The sequence below is a fragment of the Cynocephalus volans genome, chromosome 8 (assembly GCF_027409185.1).
Source record: "Cynocephalus volans isolate mCynVol1 chromosome 8, mCynVol1.pri, whole genome shotgun sequence".
NCBI lineage: Eukaryota > Metazoa > Chordata > Mammalia > Dermoptera > Cynocephalidae > Cynocephalus > Cynocephalus volans.
Window position 1 is genome coordinate 37,269,853 of NC_084467.1, and position 18,543 is coordinate 37,288,395.

The window sequence follows — 18,543 nt, forward strand, 5'->3', positions numbered from 1 at the left end:
GCATACTTCAGTTAGGTAAGTTGATAGGGCTATTTGGAGGTAAAGCTTTTAAAGTCCTTGTGTTTATAGGGAGGGTAAATAAAATGACTTGAATTTAGATTTGAGATAAGAATGCACATGATAATTCCAGCATAACCACTGAAAAATAAAAATAGTATAACTTCCAAACCAGTAGAGAGAAAAAAATGGAATAAGAAATAAACCTCAATTCAGAATTGGTCTTGATACTAGCTTCATTGCTTAAATAGTGATATTGGACCACAATTTTATCATCTGTAAAAAGCTTCAGTTTGACTTCTGTCCCCTCATACCACGTGAACAATATTGTTTAAGGTAATCAATGATTGTCTAAATACTAAATCAATCCTCGTCATTCTCCTGTCTTTCTAAATAGTTTTTTTTTGGTACACACCTTGTATATCTAACTAGTTATCTGAGCTAGTTCTTAACCTTTTTGTTTATATTACAAAAAATAAAGAATGTTCAGTAGTTTGTACTGTAGTGGTAATGAGGAATGAGAAAGCTGTTAGAAAGAGAAGTCTTATGTAATGCATTGAATTTTGGCTTAGCTGTCTTATAATTCCTGAGCTGCTTATTTTTTTCTAGAAGAAGAAAAGTGATCTAGCTCTAATCTTTGGAGTGAAATTCTGGGGTTTGCCATAACTATTTTCACAAGTGGTTTGTTTCATCTGTGTTGGTGTGGGGCTTATGTTGGTGCTTACTCTTCTGTTTAAAATAAGATTAAGATAATGTTATCTCCTGTGAGTTAGCTTCATGGAACTATGATGAATTAATATCATTGTAATTAGAATATATTTGTGTGAAAGATTTAGCTAGAATTACCTGGGAACTTATGTTTTGTTGGGGTGGAGTAGTTAGTTCAGTATACAAGGAATCTTCAAAAAGCTCATGGAGAGATTCGTATTCTTTTAATTTTTCCATGAACTTTTTGAAGTACCCTCATATTAACTCTAATGTGTAAATGGAAAAAGGTCTCACTGGTGCACCTTCAAAAAAAAAAAAACCCAACTATGTTTAGAAGATTGTATTCAATGAAATTTTTTGGGGGGGTGAGGAGCGGCGGCTGGCTGGTATGGGGATTTTGAACCCTTGATCTTGGTGTTATAACACCACTCTAACCAACTGAGCTAACTGGCCAGCCCCATGTATTCAGTGAATTCTGATATTGACAATGTCGAGGTGCTGTTTTGAGGTAGGGGAAGAGGATAGGGCAGAAAAACAAATGAAGTGTGCTGAAATTATTTCTGAATAAGATGACTATGGCATTATTCTCTAAGACAGTTTACTATTCATCACATCTGTTAACCTTGGTACTCTTTGTATGCATGTCCAAAAGTATTTCTTATTCACCACTTTAAAAACTGAGGTCCATCCTAAAGATTCCACAAAAAAACTGAGTGGTAAACAAATTCAGCAAAGTTGCAGGACACATAATTAATATGCAGAAATCAGTTGCATTTCTATGCATTCACAGTGAACGTGCAGAAAAGGAAGTTAAGAAAACAATTCCATTTACAATAGCATTAAAAAAAAATACGTAGGAATAAACCTAACCAAAGAGATGTAAGACTTACATTAAAAACTATAAAACATTGCTGACAGAAATTAAAGACTCAAAAAAAAATGGAAAGACACATAAACATTTTTTTAAAAAATGGAAAGGCATCCTGTGTTCATGTGATTGGAAGACTTACTTGTTAAAATGTTCGTACCATCCAAAGTGATTTACAAATTCATAATCCCTATGGATATCCCAATAGCAAAAATTTAAAGAAATAGAAAAAATTATCCTGAAATTCATATGGAATCTCAAGGGACCTTGAACAGCCAAAAAAATTTTGCAAAAGAAAAAAAAAGAGGACTCACCTCCTGATTTCAAAATATTACAAAGCTATAGTAATCAAAACAGTGGTACTGGCATAAAGATGTGCAGACCCATGGAACAGAATAGAGAGCCCAGAGATAAACCCTCATGTTTGTGGTCAAATGATCTTTGACAAGGGTGTCATAACCACTCAATGGGAAAAGAACAGTCTCTTCAATAAATAGTGTTGGGAAAAGAATTAAGTTGGGCACTTATGCCATCTACAAAAATTAACTCAAACTGTATAAAAGATCTATGTGTAAGAGCTAAAATAAAACTCCCAGAAGAAAACGGGAAAAGCTTTATGACGTTGGGCTTGGCAGTGATGTCTTGGGAATGACACCAGACATACAGGCAACAAAAGCAGAAATAGACAAATGGACTATATCAAATATAAAAACTTTGTGCATCAAAGGACAAAATCAACAGTGAAAGGCAACCTATGGAATCGGAGACCACATTTGCAAGTCATATATCTGATAAGGGGTTAATATGCATAATATATAAAGAACTCCTATGACTCAACAACAGAAAATCAAATAACCCAGTTAAAAAATGTGCAAAGGACTTGGGTAGACAATTCTCCAAAGATGCTATACAAAGGGCCAACAAGCATATCAACATAACTGCTCATCAGAAGTGATTAATGCAATGCACAGATAAAATGCAAATCAAAACAATGAGATTTTCACCCCATATTCATTAGGATGGCTACTATGAAAAATAAACCAAAATAGCAAGTGTTGGCAAGGGCTGTGGAGAAATTGGGACTCTGTGCACTCTTGGTGAGATTTAAAATAGTGGAACTGCTGTGGAAAACAGCATGGAGTTTCCTTAAAAAATTAAAAATAGAACTACCATTTGTATGATCCAGCAATCTCACTTCTGAGTATATATCCAAAGGAATTTGAAAGCAGAGATACCTGCACACCCATATTCTTGATACTGTTCACAATAGCCAAGAGGGGGAAGCATGGTGTCTTATCATGGATGAATAAATAAAATGTGGTATATACATACAACGGAATACTATTCAGCTTTAAAAGGGAAGGAAAGCTTGTCTTGTGCTTATTACATGAATTAACCTTGAAGACACTATGCTAAGTAAAATAAGCCAGTCAAAAAGACAAGTACTGTAAGATTCCACTTATGTAAGGTGTCTGAAGTAGTCAAATTCATAGAAACAGTAGAATATGGTTACCAGGGTCTGGGGAGAGGAGAGAAAAGGGAATTTTATAATGGTTATGGAGTTAATCCACTTAAAAATGGTAGATTTTATGGTTTTTTTTTTTACCACATACAAAAAGATCATAGCCATAGAATGAACAAAAATTTGGCTTTTCAAATAAAAGGAATACTTTTCCTTCAGACAAAGTATATCAGTAGTGTTTGGGGTCATTCATAAAGATTTGTAATCTTCTACTTCTTAACCTTTAGTTTGAGTTACTAATAAGGTTTAGTCTAAACTGGAGTTACTAGAAAATATAAATTAAAAAAATTTGCAGTGGGGCCGAGCCCGTGGCGCACTTGGTAGGGTGCTGCGCTGGGAGCGCTGCGATCCTCCCGCCGCGGGTTCGGATCCTATATAGGACTGACCAGTGCACTCACTGGCTGAGTGCCGGTCACGAAAAAACGACAAAAAAAAAAAAAAAATTTGCAGTGAAACATCTCAAAAAACAAAAACCTGAAGACTTCAAGTTTAATGTTTTTCTCATTTAAATCTGCAGTGGATACCAGCCAGCTGCCAAAAAATCAATCAATCTGCAGTGGAAATTTCAGTTGGCAGAAAGAAGCCATGTCCTCCTTTAAAAGAATTTGTTTTTTTTAAGGTTCCAGGCAAACAATTGAACTGAAAAAAAAAATTACCTGCCAGTTTTTCGGTTCATTTTATTGAACCACAACATACTATAAAAAATAGTGCACAAATGATAAGTGTGTTTCCCACAAAGGAATATAAGAAATGAAACAATATAGAGAACATAGAAATCTCCCTTTCAGTCATACCACCACCCCTCCCGAAGGGTAGCTCTTCTGACTTCTAACATCATAGATTAGTTTTGCCTGCCTTTAAACTTTGTAGAGGGCCGGCTGGTTATTCATTTGGTTAGAGAGGTGTGTTATGATACCAAGATCAGGGGTTTGGATTCTGATATTGGCAGCCACCAAAAAAAGGGGGAAAAAAAAAACAAAAAAAACGTATAAATGGAATCATGCGGTATGTAGTCATGTCTGGCTTCTTATACTCAACGTTGTGAGAATCATCTGCCTTATATATTATTATTATTTTTTTTTTTAATTGAATCAGAATTGGTTATACATATTCTGGGGGTTCAACATTGAGATGTTGATCAAATCAATATTACTAGCATATATATATTGTTACAAATTGTAATTATTCTTTATGCCCCTTGTCCAATCCCACCCCATCCCCCTTCCTTTCCCCCTCCCCCCTCTAATCACCCTAGATTTTCTTTTTCTTTCTTTTTTTTTTTTTAAAGATGACCAGTAAGGGGATCTTAACCCTTGACTTGGTGTTGTCAGCACCACACTCTCCCTAGTGAGCCATCGGCCAGCCCTTACCCTAGATTTCTTCTCTCCTTCTGAAAGAGTAATGCTTACTCTGTTGATTTGCTGCCCAAATGATCCAATGCTGAGAGTCGTGATCAGGTCCCCCAATACTATCATAGAGCAGATGTCTCTTCCGTCACTATGAAATGGGCTCTGTGGAGACAGACATCCTCCTCCTCTCTTTATCTCTGCTGGTGACTCTCCTTGTGTCAACTCACTCCAGTGGCTGGTGGACCATCTGCGTGGTGGTTGTGGCATCAAGCCGCCTTCACGGCAGCCATGGTTATCATGGTGGCTGTGGTGGGTCACCCAAATTGAGGAGATGTTTTTGGCCTGCTCCGTGGTGCTGGCAGTGTGCCTGGTTGTGGAGAGTGTCCAATCCCCAGTTCCATGCCCTGGGTCCCCAAGTGGCTCCTGAGGTGCTGGCACGGTGTGCCTGGTTGTGGGAGGTGGGTCCAGTCTCCTTCTCCATGCCCCAGGTCCCAGCACAGGCCCCAAGGCACTGGCGTGGCGTGCCTGGTTGTGGAAGGGGGATCCCGTCCTCTTTTCTGTTCCCCAGGTCCCCGGGCAGGACCTGAGGTGCTGGCGAGGTGTGCCTGGTTGTGGGAGGGGGGTCCAGTCCCATTCTCCATGCCTAGGATCTGGGCAGTCCTCGAGGCACTGGCACAGGGTGCCTTGTTGTGGGAGGGGGATTCTGGTCCCCTTCTCCATGCCTTGGGTCCCTGGGTGGGCCCCGAGGTGCTGGCGTGTTGTGCCTGTATGTGGGTGTGGGGTCTGGTCCTTGGCTCCAATTTTGGGTTCCTGGGTGGGGCCCCAAGGTGCTGGTGGTGTGAGTGGTTGTGGGCAGGGGTCCTGCCCCTGGCTCCATGCCTCACGTCCCCTCATGGGCCCCAAGGCATTCATGGTGTGCCTGGGCTGGAACTAAGTTTTTGTCCTTTGCTTACTTCTAAAACGGGGACCTTCACAGTACTCGAGCTGTGTGGTTGACATAAATAGCTGCTTTGCTGCTGTTTCCCTAGGGAAGGCTTTTTGTGCAGTTCAGGGTTTAATGGTTGACCTGATAGGTACTTCTGGCTCTCCAGATACTCGGTTCACTTGGGTTGTGTAGAAACTCTGATCTGGGCCTGAGTTTTTTTTTTTTTTTTTTTTTTTCGTGACCGGCACTCAGCCAGTGAGTGCACCAGTCATTCCTATATAGGATCCGAACCCGCGGCGGGAGCGTCGCTGCGCTCCCAGCGCAGCACTCTACCGAGTGCGCCATGGCTCGGCCCTGGGCCTGAGTTTTTTCATGGAACTGCACCCCATGCAATTCTGCATTCCCGACCAGTCTCTTCTGAGTGGTCCTGCACTGATTGGGGGATGAATTGGCTGTCCTTGCTGTGTCCCAGTGTTCTCCCAGTGGGCCCATCTCCCCCACCGCCCGTGCTCCAAACACTTCCCATGGGACGGGCCGTGCGCCGGTCCCTTGTGATGACTCACTGGCCTCTGAGTGGCTCCCCTTTTTCAGCTGTTCTGGCTCCTTGCTCCTGTGTGGGTCCACAGGAACCCTGTTAGTGGTCTTGCTGTCCTGGGGGCCATCAAAGTCCTCTGCTCCCCTTCTGCCTCCAAGTAATTCCATCTGAAGAGCACAGCTGCGGCTTCTGCTGGCTCCCGCTCCATGTCCTCCTGCATTAAAGCAGCCACAGCCAGAAACGCTGAGAGCAGTTTTTTTTCTCTTCATGATTTCTCCCGCCTTCATGCACTCCATAGGTCTCTCCTCCTCTTCCCCTGAGCTCCAGTGGTCCCAGCTTGGCTGGTGTTACATTTTTATAGTTGGAAATTCGTTGATTTGTGGGAGAGAGTAATCCTGGGGACCATCTATTCTGCCATCTTGACCGGAAGTACTGCCTTATATATTTGAATGATTTTCTGCTGCATTGTGTTCCAATGTATGAATATACCACACTTTACCCATTTTATCATAGATGGACATATATGTAAGGGTAACTTACAACTTTCTAGGGAGGATGACAGATGATGCTAAATTTCTGTGATGACTAGGAGTCAGGAAAACTATTCTGTTTCTGACTCTGCCACCGTGGGCCTCAGTTTTCCCATTTGTAGAATGGTGGCAGTAAGGGGGAAGTTCTACAAGAAGTATTCCATTGGGAAATTTTGTGAAGCAAGCCCCCCCCCCCCCCCCCCCCGCAAGGTCGTAAGTATATTTTTAGTATGATTATTGAGCATTTAGTTTAGGTACTAAAGATTCAGTGATATAGAAGTTGTCTCGCAAATGGAGCTGCTACAACTGGGACAAAGACAATAAATGCATAGATAGAGAATTTTATTGATAAGTGCTATGCGAATAATTATTTTAATGCACCCTATTATAAGGTGATGTGAGAGTAACTGGGTAGTTATTTTAGGTTGTGTGGTCAGAGATGGCTTCGGTGAGATTTAATGACAAGGAGGCGCCAGTTCTAGCAAAGAAACTTCATGGAAGTAGGGGTAACAGAGAATGTGGGGAGGGATGCAGGTGGGTTAGTAGTTTTGGTGGTTGAAAAAGGGGGACTTCTGTCTGTTTCTGTTTGCACATTGGAGTGTGAGGCAAAGTCTGCTTGGAAGTAATGTGGAGTATGTATGGTGTAAGAGATTTGAGGAGAGAAGTAAAGGTGGGAAATAGTCCTTCTGGAGAGTCAAAAGACATATTCTAGGGGAAATGTGGTAATATTGTCACTTTTGAGTTCTCATTTTAGATTTGTGGCCAACAATTTAAAGTGAGGCCAGTCAGTGTTGTATGCTTTTCTACTTTGAAAGTTCATTCAACTGCTTGGCTGTAGCAAAGAATAGATCGCTAGAGGGTTGAATCCTCTTGAGGAACTTAACCTAAGTAGAATACTTTCTTCACAGAATGAGTGTTTATGTTAAATATCTTGACGATGAAACAATTGGAGATTTGCACTTTTTATATCTAGTTGTCCAGCAGCAACTACCTGTTTGGTCTCTTGGTACCTACTCCCTTTCTTCCCGGTGATGGCACTGTCTCATCTGCTTTCAAACGTCCTAAAATGGATGCATTTTTAAAACATTTTCTTTATCCTATCTGTTTATCTACTATCTTCTTTTCTTCAAAGCCAACCTTCTTCAGACAAGAGTCTGCATTTCTGAAATCTTCATTTTTCTTCCTTTCTTTTGTTTATTCATTTAACAGTTGTATTTAATATCTATTTTAATGTTAGGTTTTAAGGATACAAAATGAGTAAGATACCAGTTCTTGGACATCAGATGATAATCTAATGGGGCAGGTGTGTATTTAGAACGTACACATTTATTCAAACTGCTTCAATCTGGCTTCTTTCCCTTCATGCCATTTATTTATTTATTTTGTTGTGGTTTTTGGCAGCTGGCCAGTATGAGGAATCAGAACCCTTGACCTTGGCTCCAACCAAAGTGAGTTAACTGGCCAGCTAAGGGTTTTTTGGTGAAAGTATTAAATGAGAGTGTAATAGACACTGCATGTACTATGGCAGTCATATCTCTGCTCTAAATCACCTATCGGACATTGTCCATTTAGGTAGTCCACAAGCACCTCAAAATCAACTTCTTTTAACAGTTTAACTCCCCAGTTTTCACTTATAAATCCTGTTCTTTTAGCTTATTTTGGTCAGATGACATTCGCATCCCTGCCCTCCCCTCTGTTTCCAATTTCTAATTCGTCACCAATGTTTAGCAGTTTGTCCTTCCTATTAATGCTCTGTAGCAGGGCTTAGAAATGTAAAGCCTAGAGGGCCGGATAGGAAGAAGTGAGGTAGTGGTGATGTAGTGAGCTAGAAGATGAATTCTCCTCCCTTAAAGGGAGTTGTCCCTGTTCAACTTCAGCTGATTGTGTGGAAATGTAGGACCATACTGTCAGATATTCTGATTTCCTTTTTTTATCTTATTATTATTTTTGAATAGATAGTACATTAACAGTTCAAAAATCAGAAAGGTGAGTATGCAGTGAAAGGTCCTTCCAACCCTTATTCCTTAGCCGGTTTTTCTTCTCAGACTGAACCAGTATTAGGAAATTTGCTATGTATCCCTCAATGACACCTTATGCATATATGAAGAAATTTAAAAATTTTTATTTTTTAATTGACACGTATTAATTGTACATATTAATGGGGTACAGAGTTATACTTGAATACAATATGTGATTATCAAGTCAGCATAATTAGCTTATCCATCATCACAAATTTTTTTTCAATCGAATGTGTAAGTTTCAACAAAAATTTATCATTTGTGATGAGAGCATTCGAGCTCCTCTTATAGCCATTGGAAAACGTACAATAAGTTATTAATTATAGATGCCTAGCACTACTGTAGACCACCAGAACTTATTTTAACTGTCTAGCTGTAATTTTGTATCCTTTCCCAGCCTCTAGTAACCATAATTCTACTTTCTACTTCTATAAGCTCAACTTTATTTTAGCTCCTATATATGAATGAGAGCATGCAGTGTTTATCTTTTGGTGCCTGACAATTCACTTAGCATAATGTTTTCCAGGCTCATGTTGCTGCACATTACAGGATTTCATTCTTTTTTATGGCTGAGTAGTATTCCATTTGTGTGTGTGTGTGTGTGTGTGTGTGTGTGTGTCCGTGTGTGTGTTTGTCCGTGTGTGTGTGTGTGTCCGTGCGTGTGTGTCCGTCTGTTCGTCCATTTATGGACACCTAGGTTGATTCCATATCTTGGCTATTTATACAAGCAAATTGTATGTAGTTTTTAATTATGCATTGTTGTATAAATGGTAGCATACCTGACACATTTCTGAGCATTTAGTGTAATATATCTTGGATATCATTTCTCATTGGGGCATAGTTGTCTTATTTATTTGCTTATTTATTTGGCTGCACTATTTTTTTCCCCCCTTGGGATAGTGGTCATCACTGGAGCATTTTTTTCTATTTTGTGGCTATCTTATAACAATTCTCTTTTGATGGACATTTGAGTTGTTTCCAGTATTTTGGTATTTGCTACAGTTAATAACATTGTAATAAACCATGGGCTAGTATATTGGTAGGGTAATTCCTGAAGTAGAATTGCCAAGTCAAAGATTTTGTTATTTTTGATAGATGTTGCCAAAATAGACCTTCATAGGAGGTTTAGTGCACTTAAACCTAGAGGTTTTGTGCATTTAAACTTCTATTAGCAATGTGTGGGAGCACCTGTTTCTCCTTAAGACTCACAGGTAAAAAATGCTTTCTCAATATGATTTTTTTTGTTTCTCTTAAAAACGAGCAGGAACATGCATCCAAGTGTTTGAGCTTTTCGTGTTTTGTTTTCTGTGAATGTGTTTATATTCATTAGTCCATTGGGCTTTTTCTCTTGTCAATTGTAAGATCTGTGTATTGCTAAATTAACTTTTTGTGAAATGAATTAGATGGAGTAGAATTTATCTTCTGTAGTTTATGGATTTATTTATTTATTTATTTATTTTATTTATTTTTGTCTTTTTTGTGACCTGCTGCGCTCAGCCAGTGAGCGCACCGGCCATCCCTATATAGGATCCAAACCTGTGGTGGGAGCGCTGCTGCGCTCCCAGCGCCGCACTCTCCGGAGTGCACCATGGGGTCGGCCCTGTAGTTTATGAATTTAAAAGAACTTCTTCAGATGAATTTTAAAGTAATTCTCCCATGGTTTCTTTTAGTACTTTTCTGGTTTCGTATTTTACATAATGATTTTTTCAGAAGTGGAAATACACGTTTGTATATTATAGCATTATAGTTTTAAATGTAGTAACTACCAGAATTAACATTTAAAAAAATAACTGGATCAAACATGTCTATTTCACAGATAGGACATGAAATTTTGTTCTAATCCAGTTGGTTTCAGAGTATGGTCCCAAAACCAGCATTGTAAGTATCACCTGGGAGGTTGTTAGAAAGGCAGATTCTTGGACCTCATCCCAGACATACTGACTCAGTAACTCTGCAGCGGGGCTGGGGAGGCTCATTCTATTTTAACAGGTCCTTCAAGTGAGTCTCATGCAGACTAAAATTTGAGAACCACTGCTTAATTCCATCTTTTCTTCGGACTACACTAGTACTGCCTTATTTCAGGCCCTTTTCTGTTTGTCTAGGCTGCTGCTAAGTAAAAATGGAAGTAAATGTATCACTGCTGAGTACTTTACAATGTTACTTAATAGTGGCTTTACTGGTTTCCTTGTTTCTAATTTTATCCACTTCAAACTATCTTTTGTACTGCACTCAGGGTGTATAAAAAGTAAATTTGATCATATTACATTTTCAGCCACTCCTGATTTCAGAATAAAAAAATTAAAACCTTAGGCTGGCATCAAAACTAAATGATCTGGCTCCTGTATACCTATCCAGCTTTGTTCCTAGTTACATTTTGTGATTGAAAGTGGGAGAAGGAAAGTTGCAAAGATGAAGTACTCCAGTTCTTAAAATTTACATTATAATTTAAGGAAATATTCTCCAAAGTAGGGAGGAATTAAGCTTAAATAATAATAGAGATTGACACTGTTAACCTGGGCTGCCCAACGTCAAACAGAAACAAATGTTGGTGAAAAGGTAAGGCAGCTTTATTTAGAAAAACCTGTAATCTGAGGAGATGGCAGGCTAACCCAAATCAAAAGTGTAGATTTATGGAGGAGTTTTTATAAGGGATGTTGAGGGAGTGGAATATGGAAAGATGTAGTAGGGAGTCAGCTTCTTTTCAGAGTCTGTCTGGTTGTTATCTCGTAGTTCACCATGCAGTCACTTCTTGGAGCTCTGCAAGCCTCAAAGAAGAAATGTTAGTTTTACAAGGGCACGATTAGCTTTTAACAGCTTTACTTAATAAGCAAGATAAGGAAGTCAGGAGATGATGGGAAGAGAGGAGGAAAAAGAAACTGTCTTTTAAAATGTTCTAAATCCTGGGTGGTTTTTAGGTCCCAACATAGCTTTAGTCTTATTCACTCCAACAACAATATCACAATTGCTTTATTTATAACTTAAATAAAGCAGTTAAAACTAGCTCTTAGAGGGCTGGCCCGTGGCTCACTCGGGAGAGTGTGGTGCTGATAACACCAAGGCCACGGGTTCGGATCCCATATAGGGATGGCCGGTTGCTCACTGGGTGAGCGTGGTGCTGACAACACCAAGTCAAGGGTTAAGATCCCCTTACCGGTCATCTTTAAAAAAAAAAAAAAAACAAAAAAAACTAGCTCTTAGAAAAAGAACAGTATATCTTAAAAAGATATTTGAAAATTGTTTTGAGTCCCTGAAGAGAATAGGGTGGGGGGAATGGAGTAAGAAGAAAAATATTGATGGCACAAAATTTTTCAGTTTTGAGAACTGTAAATCTACATAGCCAAGAATCAACAAACCCAAGCAAAAGAAACGTGAAGAAAACCACACCAAAGCACATCATAATCAAATTGCTGAAAACCAGTGAAAAAAACAAACCCTATAAAATCAGGCAAGGGTAAAAGGACACATGATATACAGAATCAGTGTTGATAATGTTGTCATCTTTTTTTTTTTTTAAGTCTTTGTGTTTTCATTTTAGATAGTTTCTACTGGGTCTAATCTGCTGTTAGCCATATCAAAGTGTATTTTTCATCTCCAGAAGTATGGTTTTGGGTCTTAAAAAAAAAAAAACCAAAACTTCTATTTTCTCTCATTATCAGGTTTTCTTTTACACTTCTTGAGCGTGTGGGATATATTTATAATTATTTTAATGTCCTTTCCTAATTTTATCATCTGCATCATTTCTGGATGTGGGTTTTTTCCCCCCCTTCACTATGGGCTTTGTTTTCCTGTTTCATTTCTTTTTTTGCCTAATTATCTATAGATATAGATATGTTTTTTCGGATATCAGATTTTGTGAGGTTTGTTGTTGGGTGCTAGATTTTTTTTATTCCTTTGAATATATTTTGGCTTTGTTCTGGTATGCAGTTATTTGGAAATAGTTCAATGCTTTTGAGGCCTGCTTTTAAGTTTTGTAATGCAGGTCTGGAACAGTCTTTAGTCTAGTGCTAATTTGACTCCATTACTAAAGCAGTACTTTTCTGAGGGCTTTACTTGAATTGTTATGCCCATGAACTATTCTAGACTCTGCTTCATCTCCAAGGTCTCATCTCCTTTCTGACAGTTCTTTCCGAAATCTTAGTAGTTTTCTAATGCATTAAGCACCTAGCCAAAGACTGAAAGGACCCCTCTACAGACCTCTGAGAACCTGTTCCCTCTTCAGCTCTCTCCTCTGTACTATTCTGTCTTATAACGTATAGCCACCTTCCCCTGTCCAAACTCTGTCTCCTCAATTCGATGAGACTGTTGGACTCTGCTCAGGTTCCTCCTCTAGCTGTGAATGAAACTCTCCAGGCAGTAAGCTGGGGGCACTAATAAGGGTCACCTCATTTTTTCCCCCTTCTCTTAGATCACTCTTCTGTGCTACTAGTTGTTTAATGTCTGAACACTATTGTTTCATGTATTTTGGTCATTTTGGTTGTTTGTGATGGGAGGGCGAATCAGTCCCCATTATTTCCATCATGGCTAGCTGTGAAAAGTTAAATAGTACTGTACCTCACCCTCTTGCTTGTAGCATGTACATGCAGCATTAATTATGTGTTTATGTTTAATACTCACATACCACATTGTGTGATTCATAGACTAATATGGTTTGTTACTTGTCTACAAATAGATAAGCACAAAAATTTGGAGTAAACATTTATTTTATTTATTTATTTTTAAAAAGGTGACTGGTAAGGGGATCTTAACCCTTGGCTTGGTGTTGTCAGCACCACGCTCAGCCAGTGAGTGAACCGGCCATCCCTGTTAGGATCTGAACCCATGGCCTTGGTGTTATCAGCACCACACTCTCCCGAGTGAGCCACGGGCCGGCCCTTGTAGTAAACATTTAGAAGCAGAAAGCAATTTGACATTACTCTAACATTTCCATTGTAATTTACAAAAACCCATTTGTTATGAATTAGAAATAAAAAACCTAGTCCTTCAACCACAAGTAGTTTGAGAAGCTCTGGGCTAGAATAACTCCTTGAAACTATTTGAACATAACTGGCTGTGGCAGAAAGAGTTTGTATATAAGGATCCAAAGCCATTCCAGGATTTTGTGCAGATAACCTGCTTACTTCCCTGCAGCTGAAAGCTCTGTCTTTTATTTTTTTATTTTTTTATTTTTTTTATTTTTTGGTCTTTTTCGTGACCGGCACTCAGCCAGTGAGTGCACCGGCCATTCCCACACAGGATCCGAACCCGCGGCGGGAGCGTCACCGCGCTGCCAGCGCAGCACGCTACCGAGTGCGCCACGGGCTCGGCCCAAAAGCTCTGTCTTTTAAATTGTGCCTCCTCCCTGTGGCTCTAGCTGTGAAATTGCTACTTATTTTCAGCTCCAGATATTTGAATGATTAAGGATTAAATCTGTAATATAAGTAAATCAGTAATACTTGCTTCATATTGGGTGTTTAATAAATGGTAGTTCTTTTTATTTCTTTATATTATATGAATTCACTTAATTTCTATGTTTAAAATAACCTTCATTTGTACTTTTTTTCCTTAATTTTTCATTACAGAATTGAAGAAGATGCTCCTGCTCCTTCTACTTCTGCAGATAAAGTGGAGAGGTAAGATTATCTACATGGTACAATTAACATAAACTAAAAGCAATATAACTTGAGGGCAATTATTTTTAATAGGTAACAAGACTGACTATTAAGGTACTTGTGTAGAGTCTTGACAATGATGTTTTCAGGTTTTTTTGCACTTGATTAAAATATTAGAATTGAAAAATATTAGTTCTGTTCTTCACTCATGCCTAACAAATGCTAATCTGTTCTTTATTTGAATACTACTGATTTAAGTCTCTGTTTTGTAAGTTTGCCATTTTCAGTTTTGTGGTTATTTTAGTTTAAAAGTTTTAAATTTCACTTTTACTTTTATGTGACTTCCCCATCTCGATGTGATCATGGTTCTTAGCCAGAGCATAACAATTAACTAGTAAATAGCTTACCAAAAAGGTGTAGGTATCTAGATTGCATCCCTCCTATTTGTTATGCTTGAGATATAATTTAGGTTTGTGTATTTTGGAAAAGCTTCCTGATGACATTGAAAATTATTGTTAAGAAGGTTCTTAATCCTTCTGCAGTATACCTTTCACAACTTTAAGTGTCCATAGGGTTTTTAGTTTTTGTTAATTTACATTTTTCATAATGTCTTAAATCTCCCTGTCATCTTGATTATTTAAAATAAGTCTTCTAGAATTACTAACCAATGATTTGTGAGTCAATCTGGTTTTGGGGCAGAATAAGTACTGCTCAGGATTGGTCATAACCACATAATCACATAACATTTTTAGAGGGTTACTCTTGGGATATACCATAGTATTTAAGTTTCTGGACTGAATATAAGGCATAAATGTAGCTAGGCTACATGAACCCAAAACACAGTACTGATAGGTAATTATCAATATTATAAGCATTTATGATTTTTAGAGAAGAAGGATATTCTGGTTCTGACAGAAATGTGAAGGATTGCTGGAAAATGCACAACTAGTCTAACTTTAAATTTATAACCACTGTAACTGCTGATCTGATGTGGATCTTTAGTACTGCCTGTCACTTATACCATATTTCCATGATTAGGTCATTTTCTCATTCTGCTGAACAACTTTTTTTCTTTCTTTCTTTTTTTTTTTTTTTTGGTGGCTGGCTGGCATGGGGCTCCAAACCTGTGACCTTGGTGTTACAAGGCTGTGCTCTAACCAACTAACCTAACCAGCCAGCCTCCTTAATGTTTCTTAAATGTTCGATAATATTACTCCTCTTCATCATTTTACCTGATGATTTTACTTTGTTTTATGTTTATTTTTGTTTGCTACAGGAAGAAAAATTTCTTAATATTGTGCCATAAATCTGTCCCCGCATATTCTACGCTTTTGGGTGTCTGTTTATGCTCTTTATTCAGTGGTTCTCAAAGTTTTTTCTTGTATACCTGTGGAGTCTCCAAGACCCTTTCAAGAATTCTGCAAGATTAAATCTATTTTTGTAATAACAGCACTGTTTGCCTTTTTCACTGTGTTGACCATTGGCACCAATGTTGCAACAGAAATGGTGGATAAATCTGCTATCCCTGTAACATAGATCAAGGCAGTGGCACCACACAGTACTAGCAGCTCTTAGGTTCTTCACTACCACTTTCTCTTAGGAATGTCCATGATGAAGCACTACAAACTAAGTTTATTTTATTCTTAGTTCTTGATTGCATGGATTTATAATATACTGTTTGACAGAATAGGAATTGTGGGTAAAGCACTTCTGTATATCCAAGTGCATGGTTGTCTTTAGGAAAAGCACTTTTGTGATTGTTTGAATTAAGAGTTGAACAATCTCCTATTTTCAAGGAACTTGAGTTTTACTTGAAAGAATGATCAACAGATAAACTGATGATTCAGACTTGGGTATTTGGCAAACGGTTTCTCCAATTGAATAAAGTGAGCCTGTCACTTTAAGAGGAACAACTGACAGTCAGTATCTCTTGCCAGTGATAAAATTTGAGCTTTCAAATGAAAATTTAGATTTTATGCAAGTTATGTTGACCATTGTGAGATTGACAGCGTCCTAATTCTTGAAGACTTTTTGATGAAAAAAAAATTTTTTTTAATTGCAATAAAATACACAACATATAATTTACCATATTTTATTATTTTTTTATTTTATTATTATTTTTTAAAAGAAGACCGGTAAGGGGATATTAACCCTTGGCTGGGTGTTGTCAGCACCACGCTCAGCCAGTGAGCTAACCAGCCATCCCTATATAGGATCTGAACCCATGGCCTTGGTGTTATCAGCACCGCACTCTCCCGAGTGAGCCACGGACCCGCCCTACCGTCTTTTAAAGTATATAGTTAGTAGTGTTAAGTGCATTCACACTGTTACAAAAATAATCTTGTCTTGCAAATCTGAAAATATACTCACTAAACAACAACTCACCGTTTCTTCCTCCCCTACCCCCTGGTAACCACCATTCTACTTTCGGTCTGTGAATTTGACTACTCTGTGTACTTCATGTAAGTAGAATCTTACAATGTTTGTCTTTTTGTGACTGGCTTATTTCACATAGTACAATGTTCTCAGCATTTATCCGAGTTGTAGCGTGTGTCAGAATTTCCTTCTTTTTTATTGTAAGTACTACTAATATGAATGTGGGTTTAAAAAATAAGATCTAAGTACTAGATAGACTGTTGTGAGTTCATTGATACATTTTCAGATTCTACATTACAACTAGCTTTTAGGAAACTTGTTGGGTTTTGGTGTAGTGTCAAAGAATATCTACAGTTATCTGAAGAGGCTATTCAAATATTCCCTTTACCAATTACATATTTGTGTGAAGTCAGATAGTCTTACACTTCAATGAAAACCACAAATCAAAACTGAGTGCAGAAAAGTGGATATGAAAATCTAGCTATCTTCTATTATCAGACATTTAAGAGATTTGAAAAAATGTAAAATAGTGCCACACTTCTTACTAAATATAATTGTTCTGAAAATAGTTATTTTTCATAAAAAGTCATGTTATTAGCGTGTAACATTATTGTTAAATAAATTAAATATTTAAAATTATTTTAGTTTAATTTCAATACAGTGAATACTAATAGATATAACTTATGTACAGAAAAGCTTTTGGGGGCTTCAGTAACTTAACAGTGTAAGGTGTCCTGACACCAAAATTTTCAGAACCATTGCTTTTATATGACACCATCATTTCCATTTGTTCACTAGATACTGTCCCCAATCATTTACTCAAGAACAGAGCTCCTGTAATTCTCTACCTAGCAATATTCCTTTTCTTTCCTGTAGTATTATTTATACGAACCCACAAAGTATCCCCATTTTTAATCCTTCATTGACTCCCATACCACTTTCATCTTTTACCTCATTTCAGTTTCTTTGACATTAAAACATGAAAAATGTGTGTTTACTTTGTTTCTCTACCTCCTCTTTTTTTAATTATTATTTCTTGAACCTTCTTCAATCTTTTCGTCTCCACCATTCTACTAAAATGGTTTTGCTTATGGTCATTAATGCTATCCATATTCCTTAATCAGTGGTCATTTCTCAACCTTCTAAGTTTATCCTGTAATGTTTGACCCTGTTGATCACTTCTTTTATTTTTTATTTATTTATTTATTTTTTAAAGATGACTGGTAAGGGGATCTTAACCCTTGACTTGGTGTTGTCAGCACCATGTTCTCGTGGCCTTGGTGTTATCAGCACCACACTCTTCCAAGTGAGCCATGGGCCAGCCGTGCTTCCTTTACTTTTAATTTGGCTTCTGAGGTACGATTTTTCTCTTGGTTCTTCTCTCTTCTTTTTTTCTTTTCTTTCTTTTTTTTTTTGTAAAAAAGCTGGTTCTTCCTCATCTCCCCTACCTCTAAACATGGGAAAGATCTAATAGGCATCTTAGAATTAAAGTATTCAAAACTGAATAATACCCCTGCCTCTCACCTGCTTTTCCTTTGGTTGACTTTATCTCAGTAAATGGCAATGTTGTTCTGGAATTCTTGATCAATTTTCTAGATTTGAATGTCTGCTATAAATTCTTAGTTTTTCCATCTGTAAAATGGGGGTAATAATCCAACAACTTTATGTGGTGGATACTAGGATTAAATATAAATATAGGTAAAATTCTCATGTGGTCTGCTAGTTACCCAGGCCAAAAAAACATTGGCTTTGTCCCTAACTCCAAGAAATTATTTATCTAGTCCATTAGCAAATTCTAAAATAAGTATATCCAGAATCTAACTATTTCTGCTACTCCTCAGGTCCTCGTCTAGATTCTCATACTTTCTGACTCGTCTTCTCCCTACTTCCTGACTGGTCTTCTCCCTATTTCTATTCTTGTTCTTAACAGCCTCTACTCATATGATGCTGCTCTCTTCTCCTTCCCCTTTCTCCTTTATTTCCTACAGTTCTTCCCTAGGTTACTCTAATCATAAAGGTTTTCTATTTCTCAAATAACTTCAAGCAAGCCTCTATTAGAATTTAGCATTTCCTGTTGCCTTTGCTGTGTAGTACTCTTCCCTTATATTGGCTTGCCTCTTTAATTTC

At 37.9% G+C, this 18,543-nt stretch overlaps 1 protein-coding gene across 2 annotated transcripts in view; it reads left to right on the top strand.

The window, feature by feature from the left end:
* NASP (nuclear autoantigenic sperm protein) overlaps window positions 1-18,543 on the top strand; it is a 35,995-nt gene that overhangs the window by 2,053 nt on the left and 15,399 nt on the right. For both annotated transcript variants that reach the window (XM_063104636.1, XM_063104637.1), the window contains exon 2: window positions 14,011-14,061. In XM_063104636.1, coding sequence (XP_062960706.1) covers window positions 14,011-14,061 — 51 coding nt within the window. The remainder of the gene's footprint in view (window positions 1-14,010; window positions 14,062-18,543) is intronic.